This window comes from Colius striatus, chromosome 4 (assembly GCF_028858725.1).
Source record: "Colius striatus isolate bColStr4 chromosome 4, bColStr4.1.hap1, whole genome shotgun sequence".
Classification (NCBI taxonomy): Eukaryota; Metazoa; Chordata; class Aves; order Coliiformes; family Coliidae; genus Colius; species Colius striatus.
This window is the reverse complement of record NC_084762.1, coordinates 26917648-26940541: the sequence shown is the minus strand read 5'-3', so window position 1 is coordinate 26940541 and position 22894 is coordinate 26917648. Positions and strand designations below refer to the sequence as shown.

Genomic DNA, 22894 nt, shown 5'->3' with positions numbered 1-22894 from the left:
GCAGCAAGGCAGGTGGAAAGCCATGGGATCTGCACTCTGGGATATCCATTTTCACTATTATTTCCAGCATAAACACTGTGAATGGGCTTTGTGCTGGATCATTCAGCAGGTGGTTGATTTTATTCTCCTGAGATCACCTCTGCAATCCACCTACAGGCATGGCCCCCATCTGAGAAGCGTGGGTTCGGCATAGCATTTGCAACAAAACCATAACATATATTTTGTATTTTAGGATATTACAAAGTTAATCATCAAGTACATACCAGATAATTTTTCTCTCCACAGAAGCACAATGGGCAAACTAGAAACCTTCATCTACTCCACTAGCTGTGCACGACAGGAGTCATTGAAGCCAAGCTAGTCTTTCTTACCATCCTCACAGCATCTAACACAAATGGCCAGGGTACAAATAGTTTTTCTTATACTGCAGTGACAGTGAAATGAGGTATTTAGAAAAGCCATGGGAATATCACCCAGCCATCTCAAAGTGACTATTATTTTAGAAGACTGATGACCTAAGAGCATGTCATGCCCTTTACACAGATCTTCCTCATTTTTTAAAACAGTATTTTAGTATATTCTTGTGATTTACAAAGCTTGTGTCTTAGCTTTGACTTTTAAGAATGAGATTTGAGGAAATTATTACTTAATTTTGAAATTTCAGGCAGCAATTGGCAAGATTTGCAGACTGGAAGATATTAATAACATCAATACAGTATTTTCTTTGGAATTCGTACATTAAACAGTTTCCTTTCTTCCTTCTGTGCTGTATAGAGTCTGCATGAATGTGGTTTATTTAAAAAAAAAAAAAAAAAATCCAATCTCACTTGCTGAGTTGCAAAGCCAAACAATTTAACCTAAATCGAATGGCTGTCTGGAAGAAAGAAAATACTTTCTTTCTTCCAGTTTATTAGGATAAAGTTGCCAGATACAAATCCATATATATGTCAGAAATAAGTGGAAAATTTTACATGAGAATACTGTTTTGATATCTCGATTGTTTATACCCATTTATAAACACATGGACAGGTATGTATAAAATGATACATATCTATAATCAGTTTTGCCTCGAAGTACTTCTTTCTTATTGAAGTACTTCTTTCTTATTCTTTTGTTTTTATTGAACAAAATTTATAAAAATCTTAGGCAGCATTCAAAAAATGTCAATCTTCTTCAAAGCAAAAGATATTGCTAACAAGGTCCTATCATGAAAACAGGGATTAAAACTTAAGAAACCAAGCAACACTCTTAGCAAAGCACTGCCATGTTTCACCACTGTCTTCATTAAAAAGATAAATCTAAGCCAGGCTTAGAAGTTATGCTTTTTGCTAAACCTGTTAAGTTTTGTGAATGTTATTCATTTTGTACAAAGGGATTGAATGCAAATAGTTCTTAGTGTGTTGAGCCTACATAATTAAACATGCTTCCACTAACACACCCCCACCCACACCCCAAAAAAGCTGCTCAAGGCAAAAAGATTTCCTTGAGCGATATCTTTAACAGGTGATCTAGGAACATGAGTGAAAAGGTAGATGCTGCAGCACACTGTGCAGGTGAGTTCATGCCAGAGCCTGAGGAAAAGGTGGAGGGACAATGCTGAATCCTAGTACCTGGCTTTGACCTGCCTACTGGCCTCTTCCTCTCCCTCATCCTCAGTATTGGGCTCTGTGACTGGCTGTTCTTCTTCCTCCTCTTCATACTCCTCCTCCTCTCTGAGGTGAGATCAAGGAAAGAGGCATGCAGTGGGATGGAAACAGAGAAGGTGGAAGAGAAAATTACACATGTCCCCAGAAAAAGAAATGCAATGAAGTTAGAAATGGAAGGAAAACAACGAGCAGAGGGGTGTTATGGCTCCCTCATGTTAGACCACAAAACACATAAAGTTCCTGCTAAGTATGTGTTGGCACAATGGCAGCAGCTACCAATACAAAAATTTTATCCTCTCTCCTATTTACAATTTTTTTCACTCTTCAATTTTTAAAACCCCTAAAATGCCATTGTATTTTTTTGAGCCTGGTTTTCCATTTGCTGCTGACCTACCTGCAGAGGCATTAATGGAAAACATTCATGATAATACCAGTGTTCAACTTGTTAATTATTAAGCTGTGTTTGCCTGGCTTAAAGGGCAGTACATGCTGTGCTGGTATGGGACAGCTGGCATTGGATACCACAGTTCCTAAATTAACACAAATAAACCATTCGTGTTAAGCAACTGATAACTCATCTAGGAAACAGAACAGGGTAAACCATTAAGTTAGAAATAACAGACACCAAATAAGTTCAGGACTACTTGCAAATAGCAATATTTAAGTATATTTAAGTTGCCAGTACATGAATTTCTGTAAAGAGTCATTAGCATGGTCAAAGTAGGCTTCAGTTTAGCGGTAATTCTGGCAGAGGAGAACTTTAAGTCATGCATAAAGCTTCCATAACCTACAAAATACAGAAGTAAAAATAAAAACTCTATTAAACACAACAAAAAAGGTTACACTGTCTGATTCCCTCCTCTCTCTCCCATTTATGCCTCCATTTCCCCCTAAACTAACAGAGTCATGGAAGATGCAGAAAATATTCTGTCTTTGAACTGTGCATTTGCACTTGATTTGACAGTGTATACCATTATGCCATATTCCATGAAAAAAATAAACCATACAATTAGTAATAAAGTTTGTAAGACATTCATACTCTTTGCATTTTCCTGAAGGCTGGTTTTCTTTTCTCTAGTTCTAAAGGGATGCTCTGTGCCTTTTTCCCGTTTAGAATTATTTTCCATGTTATAACAATAGTGAATATTTACAATGTGAGATTAAAAACTCCTTAAGTGCAATGCAAAGGTTCAATCCAAAATTTGTTGCATTTGTATGAAGTTAGTTATAGAATAATCAGGAAAATGGCAGCACCTGGAATTTTTCCTATACAAAGACCTAGAAAGTAAACACTTGGAACCATTTCTAAGTTATCATAGTGACATAACCATCTCAGTTGGAATCTCTCCATCTCTCTGTCCTCTCCAGAAACATGTACTGCTCCTACAGAGTCACATCTTGACTTCCACAAACATATGTATTGGTATATCAAAACAAAATAAAATAATAAAAATTGACCAGAGAACATTCATATCATCCTTTCATCATACTAGTGAGCAAGCAGCTTAAGATTAGCTTTGCTATTATCTCCTGTAAAGGACAGTTCTACAGCAATTACATTTGGGAAATAACTCATGAAGCTCTGTGGGATCACAGTTCTCTGATGAGTGTGCAATTCATCCTGTAATGCTGATAGCATGACTCTTGCTTATATGAACAAGAGCTGTCCCATTACTACTGTTTTAAGATCCCACCAGGCTTATAGACTGACGATGTCACATCCTTCACTCTCCTCAACTGCCTCAAAATGCCCCAAACTGTAAGTGAAATACTCATCTGATACAGTGGATCTCATAAATTTGAAAGGGTTCTTTGAGAATTTTTCCATTTGTACAGGTGCATGGTAGTAACGACATGAGTTTATATATGGGCTGAACTGGAACCACTGAGTTGTAACTGCATTGAACAGAGAGAGAAGCTGAAAAGAAAAAAGCATCCAGAACTGAGAATATTAGCTCATGTTTAAGCTCTGCTCCATAACAAAGGATCATCAGGTCTCTAGGCTAATACTTGCCAGGTGAAGAAAACAACGTCCTGGATATTTTCCTTTAGTGTTTATTGATTTTTGGGTTTTTACATCTTGTGTTTATAACCCTGAACTTACAGTTTAAAGTCTGTAGACTTTAGAGACAGATGAATTTTGGAACTAAACAGGGATTTACCATTCTAATTTTAGCATCTGTTATTGAAATGGCTACACTTCTACTTAGAAAGTGTACAACTGTCAAGTGAACCGTGTATTACATAGTATAGGTGAGCAGTAACCAAATAAAATACACTTCTCTGTTAAAAATATTGTTCAGTCCATTATTGGGAAAAACAGATTCCCATACAAATAGTTTAATTATAGATATGAAAATACCATAAATTAAGCCTATATATGACTTCATAAAATTAGGATATATGGCCAGTCTCTCACAAAAAAATTTAGTGCATCTTACCCTGAAAGGACTAGTTGTCTGCTGAAAATCCTGAAAACTAAGCAGCTTTTAGAATTACAACAGAAATGTCCATTAAACTCAACAGCTGAAAACCAAAGTAGACAATGGAACTGTGACAACTCAACTTCCAGAGCCATCAATGACATATTTTCAGTAAGCATTGGCATTTACTGAAAAACTTGATTAAAACAGAAATAGCTCTTCAGAATATGTGAAAGACAGCTATGCTTAAAGGATCTCAGCTTTTTACATATATGTTTCTTTCTGGTAAGCTGTGCAATATATCCATATGCTGAAGGCTAAATTATAAATCAGGAAAGTATTTTAATATTTAAGTCAGTTGCTGCACTGAAAACCACTGTCACATAAAGGCTAGTTTGAGCCCTGTAAGGTTTTGCTTTCGGTCTATAGGTAGAGACACACTCCTGCCTACAACCAGAAGCAGAACTATATGGCCTACGTGGAGCTGAAGGGAATTTTTAGCCCCTGCTGTACTTCATAATGGGTCATGAACTATTAATAATGTCACATGAAGGAAATAATTTCTGTCTGCTGTGATGTTTATCTGCAATTTCATCTTAGGAATCAAAACGTCAAGAGTCTGCCTCTCAAATGTTACGACTTGCTGTACTCTAAAAGAGCAGATCAAGAGTAACACCCCCTTAACTTGTATATTATTTGAGAATATCACATTTCAAAAGAATTATGCATGTACAGGAACCCTGTGTGGCATACTTGCTTTTACAGTTTATAATCAGACATTAACGCATTCTTAATGGGTACTGCTTCCAAGCGGAATATTTTGTTCGAAGTTAATCTCTTACTGATTTTTGCACATACATCTGAACTGTGGATAATAACGAGGAAAACTAAATTAACCGGATGAGTACATGTAACATGCCTATTAGGGCCTGCCTTGGTGGACTGGCACTTCCGTGGCTGCTGACAGCACATAGTAGTGCTTGATACACAAGGTCCATTTGCTCAGATGCGATGGACAAAATAATAAAGATTAATTTACTTACTCCTGACCCAAAAAGAGGACCTCTATGATCATCTGACTCAGTTTTTCTTGCAACAGAGGTTCGAAGTTAGCCAACATCTTTGCTTCCCTCCAGCTGTCTAGGAACAGTGAAGTAGCTCCATGGGCCCATCATCATACCTTTACCCATGGACTAATTCTAAAGACTTCAGTGAGATCATTCTTCTGGTAGGCCAGGAACTCTTTCCTCAAATCTCCTTGGCTTCCAGATCAAGAGCTTAGAGCAGCTTTGTTTATAAAGCTCTCTTTCTCTGCTAACGTTAACTCTAGGAAGACTGCAGGTCCTGGAAAAACCAGAGGAAGGAGCTGGCTCTGCATGTGTTAGCTGCAGAGATAACTGGAGTGCATAGAGGCAGGCACACTCCCCAACCTGGGGGAGCCAATTTGGTCAAGAGAAACTTGCACAATGGAAATAAGTGTGTGCTTAGGAGAGATGCTCAATGCTTGGAAAGCCCTCTTTCAGCAACTAATCTCAGTTTCAGACTCCTGACTATCCCAGAAAGTGGATCAGATTCAGATCAGAGAAGAGAGATAAGCTCACAGGCAGGAAACAAGTACACTCTTCTTTCAACCAAAGCAATAGTGGAAGTTGTTTTTTGGTATTGTTAGAGATCAGATATGTCTGTCTGACAGCAGGATGCTCAAGCAGAAAAACAGAAACCCCACAAATCTTTACAAAGTATATCATCAGTCATGGCAACTATCAAGCATCTACTAGGGCACACATTTTGCTCAGTTATTGCAACTAAAGTCTGACATAGTCAGACATAAAGTCTGAAAGTGCTTATAGCCCCTTAAAATATGTGCATGTTTAAAAAGACTATGAAAGTGTAGCTTATGGATAAAGAACCACTAGGGCATCAAAGTGAAATCTTGGAAAAGGCTTTAGAAGTAATGGATTAACCTTTCTCCTTTTGTAAACAAATAAATTTAAACAGAAATAAAAAGAGTGCCAATCAATGTTGTTACACTGATATTAAATGGCTACTCAAAGCTGCAGAAACACAAAGACACAAGTACAGATTGATGAAAGGAAATGATAACCAAGGCATTCATCTACAAATTTAGCTGAAGGCAAGGTGTAGTGGTTTTGCCTGGGCCAGGTTTCTGGCAGCAGGGGGAGCTACAAGGGTGTCAGAAGCTTCCCCCGTAGTTGACAGGGCTAATGCCAGTCAATTCTAAGATCGATCCCACAGCTGACCAAGGCTTGGCCAATTAGTGATGGAGGTAATGCCTCTGTGAATAATGTATTGGAGAAGGGGAAGAAATTGCTGTGCAGTTGTTAAACTGCAGCAGCAACAGGGAGTGAGAATGTGAAATATCTCCGCAGACACTAAGGTCAGTGTAGAAGGAGGGAGAAGAGGTGCTTAGGCCCTGGAAGAATAACTTCCTTGTGACCTGTGGTGAGGATCATAATGAGGCAGCTGTGCCCCTGCAGTCCATGGAGGCCACTGGGGAGCAGAGATCCACTTGCAGCCCGTGGAGGACTCTATGCCGGAGCGGGTGGAGGCCTCAAGGAGGCTGTGACTCCCTGGGAAGCCCATGTCAGAGCAGGTTCCTGGCAGGACCTGGGAGTCTGTGGGGAGAGAGGAGCTCTGGCCAGAGCAGGTTTGCTGTCAGGACTTATGATCCTGTGAGGGACTCAGGCTGGAGCAGTCTGTCCCTAAAGGACTGTTCTCCCAGTGGATGACCCACGTTGGGGCAGGGTGTGAGGAGGTGCCACTGTGGGAGGCCCCATGCCAGAGAAGTTCATGAGGTACTGTCTCCCGTGGGAGGGACCCCACACTGTAGCAGTGGGAAGTGTGAGGAGGCCTCCCCCTGAGAAGACGCAGCGGCAAAGTCCATCTGCAATGAAGCGACCGCAACCCCCATCCCCTGCGCTGCTGAGGGGGAAGGGAGTCCTGGGAAGAGGGAGGGGCAGGGGAGGTCTTAAGATTCAGTTTTATTTCTCATCTCCCTGTTCTGATGGTTCATTAATAATGCAAACCTTTTTCTCCCCAAGTGGAGTCTGTTTTGCCCATGATGCTAATTACGGAGCAATCTCTCTGTCCTTAATTCACAAACCCCTCATTTTATTTCTCTCTTTTTTCTCATTATATTTCTCTCTTTCCCCTGTCCAGTTTGGAAGGAAGAATGATATTACAACTTGGCCACCTGAAAATCAGTCAGGGCCAAACCACCACAAAGTTTGTCAGATGCTAGGCATCATAACCAACACATGCCTAACTTAATCACAGCTAGGTGATTTTAAAACTAAGGAATCACTCCGAAGACAGCAACTCTTACGTCTTAAGAACTCAAAGCACAAAAAATGCTCTTCATCTAACTGGACCCTAGAGTTGAACAATGTGTCCAAGGTTATGTAGCCTCTGTCTTCTCCAGGCTGCCACCACATTCTTCCCTTTGCAGAGTTTTGATGAAGGTAGCTTGAAGAAACTCAGAATTTCTTTGTTCTAGCCAAAAAAAAAAAAATCAACCCAAATCCCAAAGATACAGCTAATAGAAAAAGCAAAGGCTGTGCTGAAGGAACAATAAAAGCTAACCCAAAACAAAACACAAAACCAACCAAAACCAAAAGCCAGGAAAGAATCATGATCACAGAAACACATTCATCTCTGCTTTGTGTTGAAGGAAATTTTTGAAGCTTAAGATATGCTTTAGATCATTTTAATTCAGGAAGAATTTGACCACTAATGTTTGAATATAGAACAAGAGGAAAAAGGATAGTCTTGTCATAATCAGGCTACCAATGTTTTGGTCTGCATATACAATGCACGTAACAGTCAATTCATGAGATAATCGCACATTGAAATACCTGCCTTGCAGTATATGATTCCAATTTGTGTACGGTTGATTTAATCTTTACTAAAGTCCTACTAAATATTTGCTTCTTAAATTTGCAGGTTATTACACAAGGCTCTAAGTGTATTTCTGAGCATTGGATTTCAGTGTAAAAAGGGGCCTTAGAGTTACAAAGAAACCCAGAGGGGAAAGGACTGAGGAACTGTAAAGCTATCAACCATTACTCCCATTTCCTCTGAAAATCACCCTATGTGCTCTTAATTACTGATAAGGAATTTTCTCTTGCCCTCTCTTTTGTCATTAAGTGCTTTGCAGTTTAGCTTCTTTAAATTACTTTCAAATTACTTTCGTTTAAACTTTCAATGCCTTTGAAAGAAGCAGCTCCTGACTAGGACTACAGGCCTCATTCAGTGATATAAGAGCACCATTAGCACTTCCACAACATTATTCTAAATGAAATACTACAGTTATCTCACAATTTTTTCTTTCAACACTGTTTCCCCCCACTTCAAACCTCTGACTTGTTTTACTTCTTGTACACTTTGAAAGCTGCTTTCCTGAACCCTTCAATGGAAAATGAAAAATGTTCCATCAAGAAGACATCTTTACAAACCACAGCGGCTGTAATTTTAGATTCTCTTGCAATTGTTTGCCATTGTTCTCAATTTATGAGTGGAATTCCACTTTTGTAGGTTAGATAGGACAATTCATAGCCAAATTCCTAATTTCTTCTAAAACAAATAAATACTTTGGTGCACTTCTGCTGCTTCTTCCTTTCTTCTATCCTAACTGACAAAACAATTCAACTGGTTGTTCATGTGAAGGCTGAAAGTGGTATTAATTAAATTCATCATTTATTACTCTGTTTAAAGATACAGCAATAGGCTTTAATCCTCCATTAAAAACAAAACTAATGAAAGCACCTGTTAACCCTCCTGTCCATTTCCATTCCACTGCTATGTGTGACAGGTGACCACCACGGTGCAGTTATGTGAAGATGAAAATACATTAAATGATATGGATAATAACTTACTTGCAAAGCCTCAAAATTTGGCCTTCTGCACAGAAGGGAAACTAGAAATACATAATTACAAAGGTCAAAAAGAAAATAATCATGGTATTTCTGCCCTGAATAAAGAAAACTTCAGGAAAAAAAAGTTGCAGAAATGACAAATAATGTGAAGTGCATGTATGCATCCTGCCTTCATATTATGCTGTTTTTTGTCTTTAGGTTACTTTTATATTCTTATCCCTAAAATATGATTAGTAACAACTTTTCATACCTAAATAATACCTATGTAATGCCTCCACACTTGTTTCACTGATGCAATTGGTTTATATAAGACACATCAAAGCAGAGCATGACAGCAGAGTCTTGTTTAAGGTAGTGGCAGGGCTTTGCAAGGCTTCAAGAGTCTCAACTGTCTCATCGTTGAGCAGCATTATTTTTACATCTGCATGAGCAGAGAGGTAAAGAAGCAGAATCATGATGTAGAGAGACTTTAGGAGCAATAAATATTGAAAAATATATGGGCAGAGAGAAGAAACAGTGTTTTCAGAGCTTGGAACTGCATATCGGTTGACATTTGAAGGTCACTGTTATTGCCCTTTATGTCAAAGGGAGGGATCTGGATATAGTATCCTGCCAAACTACTGTCTTTTTTCCCTCCCATTTCATTGTATGTGTAAAAACACTTTCCTGGCCTGAGATGATCATGTTTACAAATACTGGAAAGACAATTATGGAGGTGAAAACTCTAAGGTGTGAATAGTCCAGTGCATAAGATACTGCCATGGGATGTCTGGAGAAACCCATAGGTATACATCAATGGTGTCTTTTGTTGAGACATGACTCTTCCTCTAAAGCAGTCCTTTTGTGAGTTTTCATGATATTCTTACAAAGAGTAAAATCATAAATTTCCCATTTTTATTCTCTCTCCTTTCAAATCTGCTTGATTTCATGCTTCAAATAACCCCACCTGCATTAAAGAAATGAATATGTCCTCCCTGCCCTACATCTAAAATAGCAAGTCAGACTTTGTATGTTATTGCTGTCAAAGACTAATAAAGGTCTGATGATATGAAAAAATACTACCTCATAAAGCCTTTTAATTTCATATATAAATCCTCTTTCCGAAACCATTTGTATTGTGATGCACAGCAAGAACTTGGTAGCAAGGAGGCTGCACAGAGGTGACTTCCCCTGTGTCAGAGCCAATGCCAACTGGACCCATGTCAAACCTATTGCTGGTCAAGGCTGAACCCACCATCATTGGTGGTAGTGCCTTTGTAATAACATATTTAAGAAGGGGAAAAATAAAGTTACTGTGCAGGACCAAACTGCAGCAGAAGGGAGGAGTGAGAACATGTGAGAGCAGCATCTCCGCAGACACCAAGGTCAGCGGAGAGGGATAAGGTGCTGCAAGTGCCAGAGCAGAGATTCACCTGCAGCCCATGGTGCAGCCCATGGTGAGGCAGGCCCTGCCACTGCAGCCATGAAGGCCATGGGGTAGAAAAGATCCACTTGCATCCCAGGGAGGACCCCAGAGCAGGTGAGTGCCCAAGGGAGGCTGTGACCCTATGAGAAGCCCACACTGGAGCAAGTTCCTGGTAGGACCTGTGGACAGAGAGAAACCTATGCTGGACCAAGTCTGCTAGCAGGCCTTGTGACCCTGAGTGTGTTCCACGTTGGGGCAGTCTGTTCCTGAAAGATTGTTTCCCCATGGATGAGACTAATGCTGGAGCAGTTTGTGAATAACTGTAGCCCATGGGAAAGACTCACGTTGCACTGCTGGGAGGGAGGAGGAGAAACCCAGGAAAAGAGAGGGGTGAGGGGAAGGTGTTTTAAGATTTAGTTTTTATTTCTCGTTATGTTTTTTCTGCTCTGATTGACAATAAATTAAACTAATTTTCCCCAAGTTGAGGCTGTTTTGCCCATGATGGTAATTGCTGAGTGATCTCCCTGTCCCTATCTCAACCCACTAGCCTTTTATTCTATTTTTCCCCCGTTCAGCTGACGAGGGGAGTGACAGAACACCTTTGGTGATTATCTGGTATACAGCCAGGGTCAAATCATTGTACCATTGCTTTTACATCCCATTTCCATTTTCTTCTATACAAATCAAATCACGTCTCCTCCATAACTGATCATATGCCATTCTATTTCAAAGCCTTTCCAAATGCCAGGTAGCTCAGCTCATACATATTTGTATTAAACAGATCCTTACCATATCCACATATGTGTGACTTTGTGCTTATCCTGGAGATGTTTTCTTTGTCTAGATTCATGCCTCAATTGTTTTAAATATGTAAAACTAGGAACGAGAGATAAATGTCTGGGAAAAAACCACATATTTTCCTTCTATTACAATAACAAAAACCAAATTAATTTCCTTTGTCCTCTATGCCTTTAAAAATCCATATCACAGCCTGAGTCCTGCATTAAATGCTGTTGTTGAGTCTCCCCACTTTGCTGTTTCATACCTATCATACCACTCATCATATTTGGCACAGATAGTAACTCTAAGAGATGTGGAATCTACCCATTCTAAACAAAATAAAATAAACCCTACCTACCACTGTAACCAGAACTTTGATTTATAACCGTAAGTACTCACATAATACATCATCTCACATAGTGGAAAAGTCAAACTTGAAACATGACAAAACTTAGAATTTTGTGGTTGTAAATGCTAGAGAAAAATCAAAGATTAGTTATGGTTTAGGATGTCTGAAAACATGGAATATCATGATTAAAAAAAGTCTCAGTTGTCTTTTGGACAAATCACCCCTGCAGGCCTGGCAATGAAGCAATTTGAAAAATTGGTTAATGGGGCATAATAGCCAAACTAAGGTCTACGTTGTTGGTTAGAAACTTGACAGGAATCTGAAGTTAAGCAGAAAGAATGCTTAGCATCAGAGGCTCAGCTGTGCTCATTGTTTTCTGGTAAAACCAAAATAGTGTCAGGATCTCTTCTTGCATCTTGGCAATCCTCAAGCATCAGAAACATCTATTTTCTAACAAACAGATCCTTATCACTTCTCAGCACATAGACAGCAATTTCCCAATGTTTTTCGAGGATTGTAATGGGTGTGAAAGCCCTAGTGAGTATAGTGTAATGGTGCTGTGTTCAGCTAGCCCAGAAATTTGCAGAAAAATTTGGAATTCTCTGTGCTACGTTTTGCTCAGAAGAAAAATTGTAATAACCATCCAGGCAGCACCCTAAAAAACCCCACAGTTCATTGAAACATAAATCCCTGTTTGGTCCTCTGCTGGTTTTGCCTTGTCCATACAGTTCTTCTCAAGTCCAGGTCTCTTCAGGCTAAAAAATCTGAAAGCCTCAGGTGAACCTGAATAGTTGTCCTTCTTCATACCTTTTTAGCTTCATGGTCTAAGTACAATAGTTTGTTAAACCTGGCTTCAGTCACTGATTCAGAATGATGGCTCTGCTCTGGTCGGTTTTTAAGTGGGCAGTCAGCTCTTCTGCTTGTTAGGTGTCAAACAGGAATACAAGACGAGAGTCCTGAGTAAGGTCTGTTTATCTCTAGATGAACACGTCTCGTGTTTACAATCAATCTTAGCAATTTATTTTGTGATTTTTTGTGATATTAATCAAATCAAGGCTATAAAAAAAGGAGAGAAAAGTCTAAAGCGAGGTAAATACCTAGTCCTAGCTGTTCATAACGTTATAAAACTCAGTCTTCAATTGTAACTAACTCCACAAAGCTTTGACAGAGCCTTCACTCATATGCTAGTAGGTAAGATGTGTCAATGTAAATCTCATAGAGGCTTCCTTGAGTATATTTGCTAAGTCTGGCTGACACAGCTCAGATGAGACACCCTGGGAGAGAGATAGAGTTAGCCACCATTCAGTACTGAAGAGAGGTAAATGAACAGAAAAATGTGAAACATTAATTTGAAAAACTGGGAGAAGTACTTGTTATGGTTTGTATGCATAGGGCTTCTACAGAGCACCTGTTCAGTGCTAAGACTGAGAACTTCTGAACTACCCCTCTACATCCTCGAAGCCAGGCATGATGAGACTGAAAGACAGACAGACAGGAATTTGGATTTTTAATGCTTATATAGCCACTGCATACAATAACATCAATCTAGTGCAAGTTCTATGCCACTGCTTACATTTTTCCCTGACTCTATCCATTGTGTGGTTGGAAAAAGCTAGCTTCATTTTAAAAAGAAAAGGCAAAAAACAAAACCATAGAGAAGAATTTGTTTAAAAGTCTACCACTTAAGAAAAAGCACACTAGACCACAGATTGAGAACTCAATTTGGACAAGGGCAGAAAACCTTAAGAGGTTTTAAATTGTCATGTTAACAGGACTGAATTTCCCCCCAGGCTTTTTGGTGCCACTTTGGTAAAAGACAGTTTTGAGCAAAGCAAACCTGTTGGTGGTCAGGAGCTGCATTTAAAAGTATGCTGCAGCAGCCTCATACCATTAAACCAACCTTCAGCCTTTCTTAGCAGTCTTATCAGCTCATTTAATTATTTATTTATTAACAGGCACATTAGTCTGGGTTTTACTCTTCATGTAAAACTATTTTAACACAAAGCAGATTTGGGTCTTTATTTGCTTTGAACCACAAGTGAAAAGCAATACATTTAGTTTGGAAGAAGGTTGCCAAAAGGATGAAAAAGACCTGTGAGTTTTCCTTTTGGTTGCCCTTAGCATTTACAGTCAACTTCTCCCAGCTCAAAACCCAATGTCTGCTCTTAATTAGCCTGGTGTAAATCAGAGCAACCCTATTGACTTCAGACAGCTTTTCTGGATATAGAGCATTGTGAGGCAGAACAGAATTTGGCCAAAGTTGTATTTTTTCCTGTTTTACCAGCACCATGGATTTTTCTTTTTGGGAAGACTTATCAGTTGACACAATGCAGATGACTGTGGACAACCTATTTGATGTGGTAAACAAAAGAAAAGTAACTGCAAAACCAGCTCAGATAGAAAGAAAAGAAATACGAACACTGTGGGAACAACACTGAGGAAGAACTTGAATCTTCTACTGATTTTGGTAGTGAAGTCCAAAAATAACTAAGAATATTACCCCAAATAAAATTTAGCACAGTACAAGAGTATAACTTTAATCTCTATTTGTGTCCATCAGAAGCAATTCCACTGAACTTGATGGTGTTTTTCCAGACATAGACATTTGCAACCACACACTAATCCGTGATACTAGCAGAAGCAATATGTCATATGTTTACTACTGGTAAAGATGTAGTGAAGGAATAAAGAGACTGAAATGCATTTTTCATATTATTTTTCAGAAAATGCAGCATTGCAAAAACTTCTTGCAAACTTTTTTCCTTCCTTGAGAAGCAGTAGGGATTATGAACCAAAAGAAGGTCATTAGTAGAGGACAGATTGTTCCTAGATGAAAATAAGTTACTTTTAGTTTAGAGAGGCAGTTAAGTGATTTTCACACATTTGTACAGATTCCTCTCTACAACATTATTGATGGAAACAGAAAGGACACAACAGGCATTTCTTTTGACAAAGACAAGTGACTGCATCATATTTCAACATATGATTTCAAAATTTCATTACAAATTGCAGCAAGGGCTAAAATGATGATGCTTTATTAAAATCCTTTAAATCAATAAATATTTTTCATCAGAAATCAGATGCTCAGAATTGAAAACATTATTCCAGTAGGAACAATGCAGAGAGAAAAATCTCTTTCCCCTTCAGGTTAATTCAAAAATTAAAAATTTATAAATGTGTAAAAGCTTTGCTTGAGTCATTCAACTTTGTAATTTTCTGTTTAAATGTTAATGAGTAGACACATGCCATGAAGCTTTTACTTCCTTTTTTTTACTTTTTTTTTAATCTCAGTATAGAGATACTGTTGCATTCATCTGGACTATTTCAATGAAAGCTAAGAGACTCACTGGGATATGATAAAGCAGGAAGGCTGGTTTTCCTCTTCCTACCACAACTACAGACTTGGGCAGATGATGAGACTAAAAATGTGAAGGAAGGAATCTGCTTTTCTGCAAAGTTTGTTAACCAGAAACCCAGCAGGACTTCCAGAAAAGCTAACAATTGACTAAGTTCGTGTTTACTTTAAAATTTTCACTTGGGCAGAGAACTTGCATCTTTGGGTACTGAAACACAGTCTGTGGTCTGTAATGTCCAACAGAAAAAAAAAAAAACAAACTAGGTAGAAGTAATACTCCCTGTCTTTACCTTCTAAGAGGGTTGGAGAATGGGGGGAGGGGAGGGGAGAAGGATTTTTATTTAACTAACATGTGAAAGCAAAGATCAGTGTTACATACATTCATAATTTTGAATGCCTCTTTTCTTACAGGTGCGAGTGAGAAAGTTATAAATTAAAAATGGACATGAACAGAATTTGATTATTGTCCTACAGAAGATTCCAAGGACAACTGCAACATGAAATGAAATTTGACTTCTTTCCTGGATTTTAACTTTAATTATGCTTTAAATTATGTCACTGTTAAAGAAGGTATGGAGCAAAACTGTGTATTATAGAAATTATGCTACATTGGTAAAAAAATCTATTGTAAAAAACCTTAAAAATGAATATGCCATATTTTTACTCTCCCAATACTAAAAATAAGCTCAAACCCAAATTCATTAGGAGTTACTGAAGACTGCAAAATAAAGCTAGTAAGCAAACAGTAGGGGTTTGGACTAGATGATCTCTGAAGGTCCCTTCCAACCCCTACCACTCTATGATTTGACAATTAATACTAAGAAAAAGTATTGGTAGAAATTTTGTCCTGCATGACCTGTATGTGTTTAATTACAGTAAGAGAATCAACCATTTCTGTAGAGTTGAAGCATCTCCTCACTTCTAACTTAAATTCGTTACGTTAAAAAAATCAGTGATATCTGCTCCACATGCATGGGCTCACATTACCAATTATATTGGTAAGTCATGATGCAGGGCCCAAGCTCAGGCACAAGGCATCCCATGCAGAGCAGCTGAAGCCCCTAGCTGTACTCACACTGAAGATGCTCTAAGCTCAGCCTCAAATGCACCGTCATTGTTGTCATCAGTCTGTAAGACCATGGGGCTCTCAGCTGCCAGTCTACTAAAGACCAGGCTGATAGAAGACGATGGAAAACAAGCACGAATTTGTTGCCAAAGAAGAAAAATAAAATAAAACAAAACAATTATGTGTCTTTATGCAGTATATAACATGCAACCACTGTTTAAATTATCTGGAGTCTTCCATTTTCTTATTGCCTGGATCCATTAAATTTTACTCAACTCAGTTTGCTTTGCAAGATGGTCTCCTTTACATGTAAAGTAGGATTTTTCTAACCTTACATCCAGTGCTAATGAACATAAAGCTCCAAAAAACCTTCCAAATGTTGTAATCAACTCAAGACATGCTCTTCATGGAGCACACTTCAGTTTTGCAAATTGCATGTTCAGCCATGGTATGACATTGTCCAGCTTTTGCTATCTGCAGCATATGTATCTTCAGCTGAGCCAGTCAGTGCAATTCCCTTTATAGTCAACAGAGAGAAACAGCCAGCTTCAGAACATGATTCATCTTAGTTGAAATTTCAGGCATGTAGAATACGTTAGATAACTGAAGGCGTACAAGTGCTTGCTGCACTTCACTGACATCAAAGGGAGGTGAGCTGATCAGACATCTAAGTTAGGCAAAATTAATTCCAGCCCTCTTATGCAGTAGTCAGACATGTTGAGGATCTGCAGCTCCCTTTTTTTTTGTAAGCATACACAGCCCAAGCCAATTGTTATGGGATTGGCAATGGCACTAACTTTGACTGACTCCACTGTTGCAGACCGCTGCTCTCTCTCTCACTAATTATAAAAAGTTAGAAATATTTACTACTACAGTGTAGCCTCAAAGGAAAATATTTATGCTGGAATGCTCATTGCAAAGGAGAAAAAAAAATCCCCAATTAACTGTAACATATACAGGACAAATAGCTGTGCATTAACGTGACTATGCTCTGTTATTTGAGTCTGTTATTATGTGGCTATATGGAATATAAAATCTGATAATAGATGAAACTATGCTTGGTTAGTTCCCCTATCAAGTGCTTTACCTCATGTGGTTTGGGACCATTTACTTAGTGCAGATGGTGCTAAAGAATCTAAGTATGTAGGTAAGTTACCTACAAATCCATTTATTTTTGTTCTTGGTGTTTGGAGGTTTTAACTTTCAAGATGTGGGGTTTTTTTTCCTTTTTTTTAATTCACTGGAAAGAGGGAAATAAAGAAAAGTCTGTCAGATTAATAAAGTGTGGTGAATCTAATGGAAAGCAATAGGGGAAAAGAAAGGAGTATTCCCCAGCTCATGCACTTACCTCTCACTGAGATCTTCAACGTGCTGCCCATGGCCTAGCATGAAGCCAGAGTTGGACTGTCCGCAGGGACTGGCAGGGGCCGATAAAGTGCTTTTGCCATTCTGCACGGAGTGCCTGCGGCTCCGCCGCCGCTCTAAACCCCTCCGCTCACCGGCACCAAGGCTGGCCCTCCTCCGGTCCTTGCGTCCACTGGGAGGGGGGTCAACACTATCATCTCCATCCTCGTGCCTCAGAGTCATCTGCAAAAGAAAGGATGAAAGGCAAGGCTCCCAACATAGATCCTTTAGGTTATACACTGACGCCTTGTACAGAACACTACAGGATCTGTAACAACACCTTAATTTATCTACCAGTTTGTTTGGGGATTTTTATGTAGGATTTAATTTTCAAGGAAGCTGAGTAATGTTGGATACCTAGCTCTCTCTCCTTCCAAAATACTTGGGTGATGTCTTGGCTCTAGTGAAATAACAGAAAAAACTCTCATGCATCGACTGATTGAACAGTTCCTCATGTTCAGACATGACACTTGCCATGATCGAGTGTAAGTTGCAATCTGCTACTTTAAAAAATGTGAATAGTGCCATCACTTCTGCCCAGTCAAGGAAGAGATTAGCAGATGTATATGTAACTGTACTTCTCTTAAAAATCTCCATTTTGACAAATCTCCCTGCAAAGTAAACAAAGGAAAAAAACCCTAGTGAACAAAAGTATTTCTATGAACTGAGACCACAATGGATTAAAAGTAAAAAACACAGACCATACATCTCCTCTAAGCCTCCTTGTTTTTAGCTTAGCATAATTACTTTCACGTATGTCTTTCAGTGGAAAATTCAGTATTTCCTGCCAGTTCAGAAGCACTGTCAATACAGAGGAATATATATATAACATCAGAAAAGCCTGATGCTGAGAATAGTATGGCCACAATGACATTTGATAGAAACTTCTGAAACAGTTTGGGAGCTCATCAGTTAGAAATATTAGAGTAAAATATGGTTGTACCACCTAGTACCTTGAGCTACAGCATGCCAACATTACATACCTCTAACAGAAATAAAGTGAGTGCTACCTTAGCGTATGTGAGGAGACATATCGCTGGCAGAAACAACAAAGTTACTGGTGAGTCTCATCTGAAATGCTTATAACATTTAAGTAATCTTTGTATGAGAAAGATACATTCAAATAGGCAGAGGTACAGAAGAGGGTGACGTTGGTTATGAGAAGAATTCCTGTCTTCTTGTTTCTATTAGTTTTGTTATTCTGATAATTTTTACCAGAAGTGACTTTAACAAAACAAAGGCAAGGGGAAGTGTGATACATCTGCTTAGAGTGTAAAATCTATTTCAGTGGGGAAGAAGGGATTTTTCAGAGCAACATTGTCAGAAAAAAAAGGAAGAATGTGCATGGGCATGTCTAAATTTAGTCTAAGAAATTTAGACAAAGCTGCTGCTCAACTAAGCCACTGCTAATTTTGCAATCAAGTCTTTCAGTAAGCACAGCATGAACAAAATAACTCCTGCTTTTAAGATTAATGATCTTCTTTTACAAGCTGATGCCTCTGACAATAGAAGAAGGAAGAAGAACATGGAGTTCTCTCATTCTCTTGTTCCTTTTCTGGCCTGCCTCTTCCTGCAAATTGCTGTATATAAAACTTAACTCTGCTAAAGTTAGTAAAGTGACATGGGTGGAGAAATTCAAGAATCAAATCTATCAAACATTTTGCTGGATTTGGACAGAGATAAAGTAATTTAATTTCATCACATCAGAACATGAATTCACTCTTACATGACATTAACTTTAATTTAAATGTTCCTGCTCCAACAATTCCCAAAGTCTGAAAAAAAAGGTTAAATATTAACAAACTCGGAAACCTACCCTTACATATAAATACTCTAGAAGTAGTTATTTTATACCTAGGTGGTGAACATGGAGTCACTTGTTACTCCACTGCAAACTATATAGGATCTGGTCCAGTGTAAACTCGTAAACAAGGACTTGCTGTGGAACAAGTGGTATTTCTGAATCTGAGCTTTTTTATGAGCTGAATACTTTTACACATGGAAAGAACTTCTACTTACTTCAGGATGTGTTACTAGCAGTCTGAGAAAGTTTTAATTGCAGGCAGAACTGCCTCTAAGGAGGCTAGTAAATGTGATGGTTTGACTTGGAGTGTGCCCCATCTTTAATATAAAATGCATTTACAGTAAATGCAGCTATGTGCTGTAGCAGGTCACATATACAAACGTGTATAATACTTCTAGCAACCAGGTGTTTTTCTTTTAAAGTCAAATAGATAACCAAATTTCACCTAGGTTACATTCTCCCTTTCCTCTCCTCTTTGAAGTACACACAAGCTGTAAGATGCATAAAACAGGGCATGTCATGTTACCTCATAAATGTTAAATTGCTCAACTAAGTCCAAGTCTGTTCCTTTCTTGTTCAAATGTCTCTGTGAAATAGCTTCAATGCCTAGCTCTTCCAGACAGTCCACCACGTCGTAGAAAGAGTCTTGATCTGGCAACCCCGACAGTGTCTAAGAATCAAAGGAAAAACATTTATATCTGTTTGTTTTGAAAAGAATTAAACAAAGGTTTTTAAAAGTGGGTGGCAAGTGGTGCTATGTATGATTTCAATAAAGCAAAACCCGTGATGTGGGATTAGAGACACCACTAGAAAATAAAAAGCAAGTGGCACAGCTTTTAACAAACAACTCTGTGCACTGTGTAGAAATATGAATAACTTGCAAAACAAATAAATGTTGTTATTTCATACAGAGAAGTATGGAAAATTTTGGTCTTTAAAATACACCGTTGGATTCTTCCTGGCTTCATTCAAGTATAGCTTTAAAGAACAGAGAATATTATAGCATCAAACACAGGGATAAAAGCAGAGAGAAATTAAAAAATGGTTTAGTTAAAAACAGAGAAGCTGATTTCCTACTGATTCCTGAAAGTTTGGCCTTAAGAATAAAAAGTTCAATGCAAAGCTGTGTGATATCAGAACAGTGGGAAACATCCTGTGCCATGTGCCTACTGTCCTCCACACCTGCAACACAACTCATCCTCCCAGTGCACAAATTGTTTCCTATTGCAGAGATACTGCCTCCTCTCTTCCTCCTTTTTCAACTTGAGAAGTCTTATTAAAGGTACACTGACACCTTAACTCCTACAAAATGTTAAAAGAGTTACTAATTCCTGATTATGGGGTACGAGGTAAGCATTCACACAGGAGAGAAACTTTTACATGCTAGAAAATAAAGAATGCCAATAATAACATCTGTTGCAAAGGGATCGTTTGAGTTCAAAGCTTTCTATGGCACCTGCTCTGTGTTCAAGAGAGTGTACTTCTCTTATGATAGCCATTTCCCATTTTTTTCCTGTGAATTCAGAAAACTGAGAAAAGGAAGGTAGTCTTCTGCAGTACACCATAGTGTGCCACTGTAGTGTGTGTGGCAAGAGGGAGTGAATCAAGCCACTCAGCTTTACTGCAGAGTGTTGCATAGGAAGAGGACATGACATGAGTATTAGACAACTTTGATCAGAGCACAAGCGAACTTCACCTACCAGAGTCCCGTAAATGTTCACAAAACAACAGAAAACACCGTTATTCCAGTTTGTCATTGATTTCTAGTCAGAATGTGCTGATTTGTTACTGCTCTTTTTGGACAATGCAGAAAAATGAGTGTAATCCTGTGCACATTGACCAAAAACTACTGAAGATACTATGCAACCAACTTGCAGAGCAACATACATCTCATTGCAAGAACCAGTAGCTTCTCCAATTGTGCTTCGTTGTTAGAATTTTCAAGTTTTTTATACACTTCAAACAAAGAACTACATTTGCCAACAAAAGCATGCATAAAATGTCCATCTCTTAATTTACCCTTTACCTCGATATTATAAAATTTCCAATATCATAGTAATTGGTTAAAAAAAGATATCACTCTCTTTGTTTTAATAACAGCTAAGGTAAAAGCTAAGGTAACCTAACAAATACATATACCAGGGTCTTGTCTTAACAGGTCGTCACAGGTGTGGTATGTAACTCTTGCAGTTTGGTCCTTATGTGATTCAAATGAATACTTAATCATTAGGTGATTGAGCTATTTGCAAGTGCTTACCCGATTGATTAAACTATTACCAAGTGATTAACAAGTACTTAATAAGTGCTTAACTAGTTATTGTGGTGTTAAGTTGTTAACTAAAATAACTGTGTATGTGCAACATTCTGATTAAGAATTTGTCTCTATTTAAGCCTCCTTTTAAAACCCACTGAAAACCATGAAACTAAATTTTCCTGAACAGTGCTGAAAATAGGTGCCATGTTCATTTTATTCCTTCCTGAATTGACACCTAGCTTTCAGTAAAAATCTTAGGATTCAGTAAATGAAGGTATCACACTGTAAATTCAATGGAGCTTTAACATGGATATGAAAAAACTATAACAGAAAACTATGTTTGACTCTCAGAGTTTCTTGTGCTTGTGAAAGAAGTAGACCAGCAACTTTGCTGACCTGAGCATCTTCATACACAGTAAGGTATGCCTTATGTGCAAAAGGGTGGTGGGCAAAGCGTCAGATCTTCTGCACAGATATTCAGAGCATTTACTTCTTAAAATATCAGCAAATGGTCATAGTGTTGATATGCAGGATCATCCACTTTTGGGTACATTTTTAAAAAAATATGAGGTAAGGCAGAGGTATAGACAGGGAAAACAGCAACATAAGGTAGTATTTACTGGCAATCCAGCTTTTGTCAGCAGCATTTTATTGGCTAATATAATTTTAAATCATGCAGCAATGGAAATCCAATTTTCACCGCACTACAGGCCAGGATTGGGCAATTGAACTCCCAAGCACAGAAATCAAATATTTTTCCTTTGTTCAATTTATCATTGGTGTCACAAGGTCAGTTCAGTCTAGCACGGGACAAAGATTTCTTGCAGTAACTAAATACAAGGGACATGAATTGCTTGCATAATAGTGATATTAGAAAATAAGTATGGCCCATCATTTTCTTGGTGGCTTTACAAAAAAAACAAAGGCTGCAAACAGCAGAGCAGAGGTTGTAAATTGGGCAGGTCCTTACTCTTTCCTGAGTTATCTGGTTAAATTCAAAATGATATTCTGATATTAAAATGTCACAAATAGCTCCTCCTGCTCTGAAGATTGAATAAAAACCTGACCAGAGAATTAAAATTTAGCCATTTGGAGAAGCTTGTTAAAACCATTCTCTGTGGTTTGCTAGCTGAATTTTGTTGTGTTCTTGCTAGCTTAGATCAAACCTGGGATTTCAATTTTGATACTCTTCAGAATTCAGGTGTACAAAAGAAGCACAAATATGAATGTCAAGACTCAGACCTATGCCTCTATCCATTTTGGGTGTGAGGAAGCATCCCTGAATTAAGATTTGTTTGTTTGTTTGTTATGTGTTTTTTCCAGTTGGTTTCCTAAGCCTTTGCAGGAATGCCTGTGCAGCTTTGAGTTTTTCCCTCTCAAGCAGCTGCTTTGCAATGGTGAACTAGATTAAAACCAAAATTCATCCCAAGACTTTTGAGTTTGATATATCTTTTGAACAATATTTTTACCAAATCCTAAGCAATACATTTTACCTACTAGAAACTGTAACAGT

At 38.3% G+C, this 22894-nt stretch overlaps 1 protein-coding gene across 5 annotated transcripts in view; it reads right to left on the bottom strand.

Moving 5' to 3' along the window:
- The window catches only part of FHOD3 (formin homology 2 domain containing 3), a 405083-nt gene that overhangs the window by 99133 nt on the left and 283056 nt on the right, over nucleotides 1–22894 (bottom strand). For 4 of the 5 annotated variants that reach the window (XM_061995039.1, XM_061995040.1, XM_061995043.1 and 1 more), the window contains exons 9-10: nucleotides 19654–19797; nucleotides 17268–17506 (exon numbers count right to left, since the gene is read on the bottom strand). In XM_061995039.1, coding sequence (XP_061851023.1) covers nucleotides 17268–17506; nucleotides 19654–19797 — 383 coding nt within the window. Of the gene's footprint in view, nucleotides 1–1610; nucleotides 1713–17267; nucleotides 17507–19653; nucleotides 19798–22894 lie in introns of all 5 variants that reach the window. The other variant, XM_061995044.1, reaches the window with a different exon arrangement.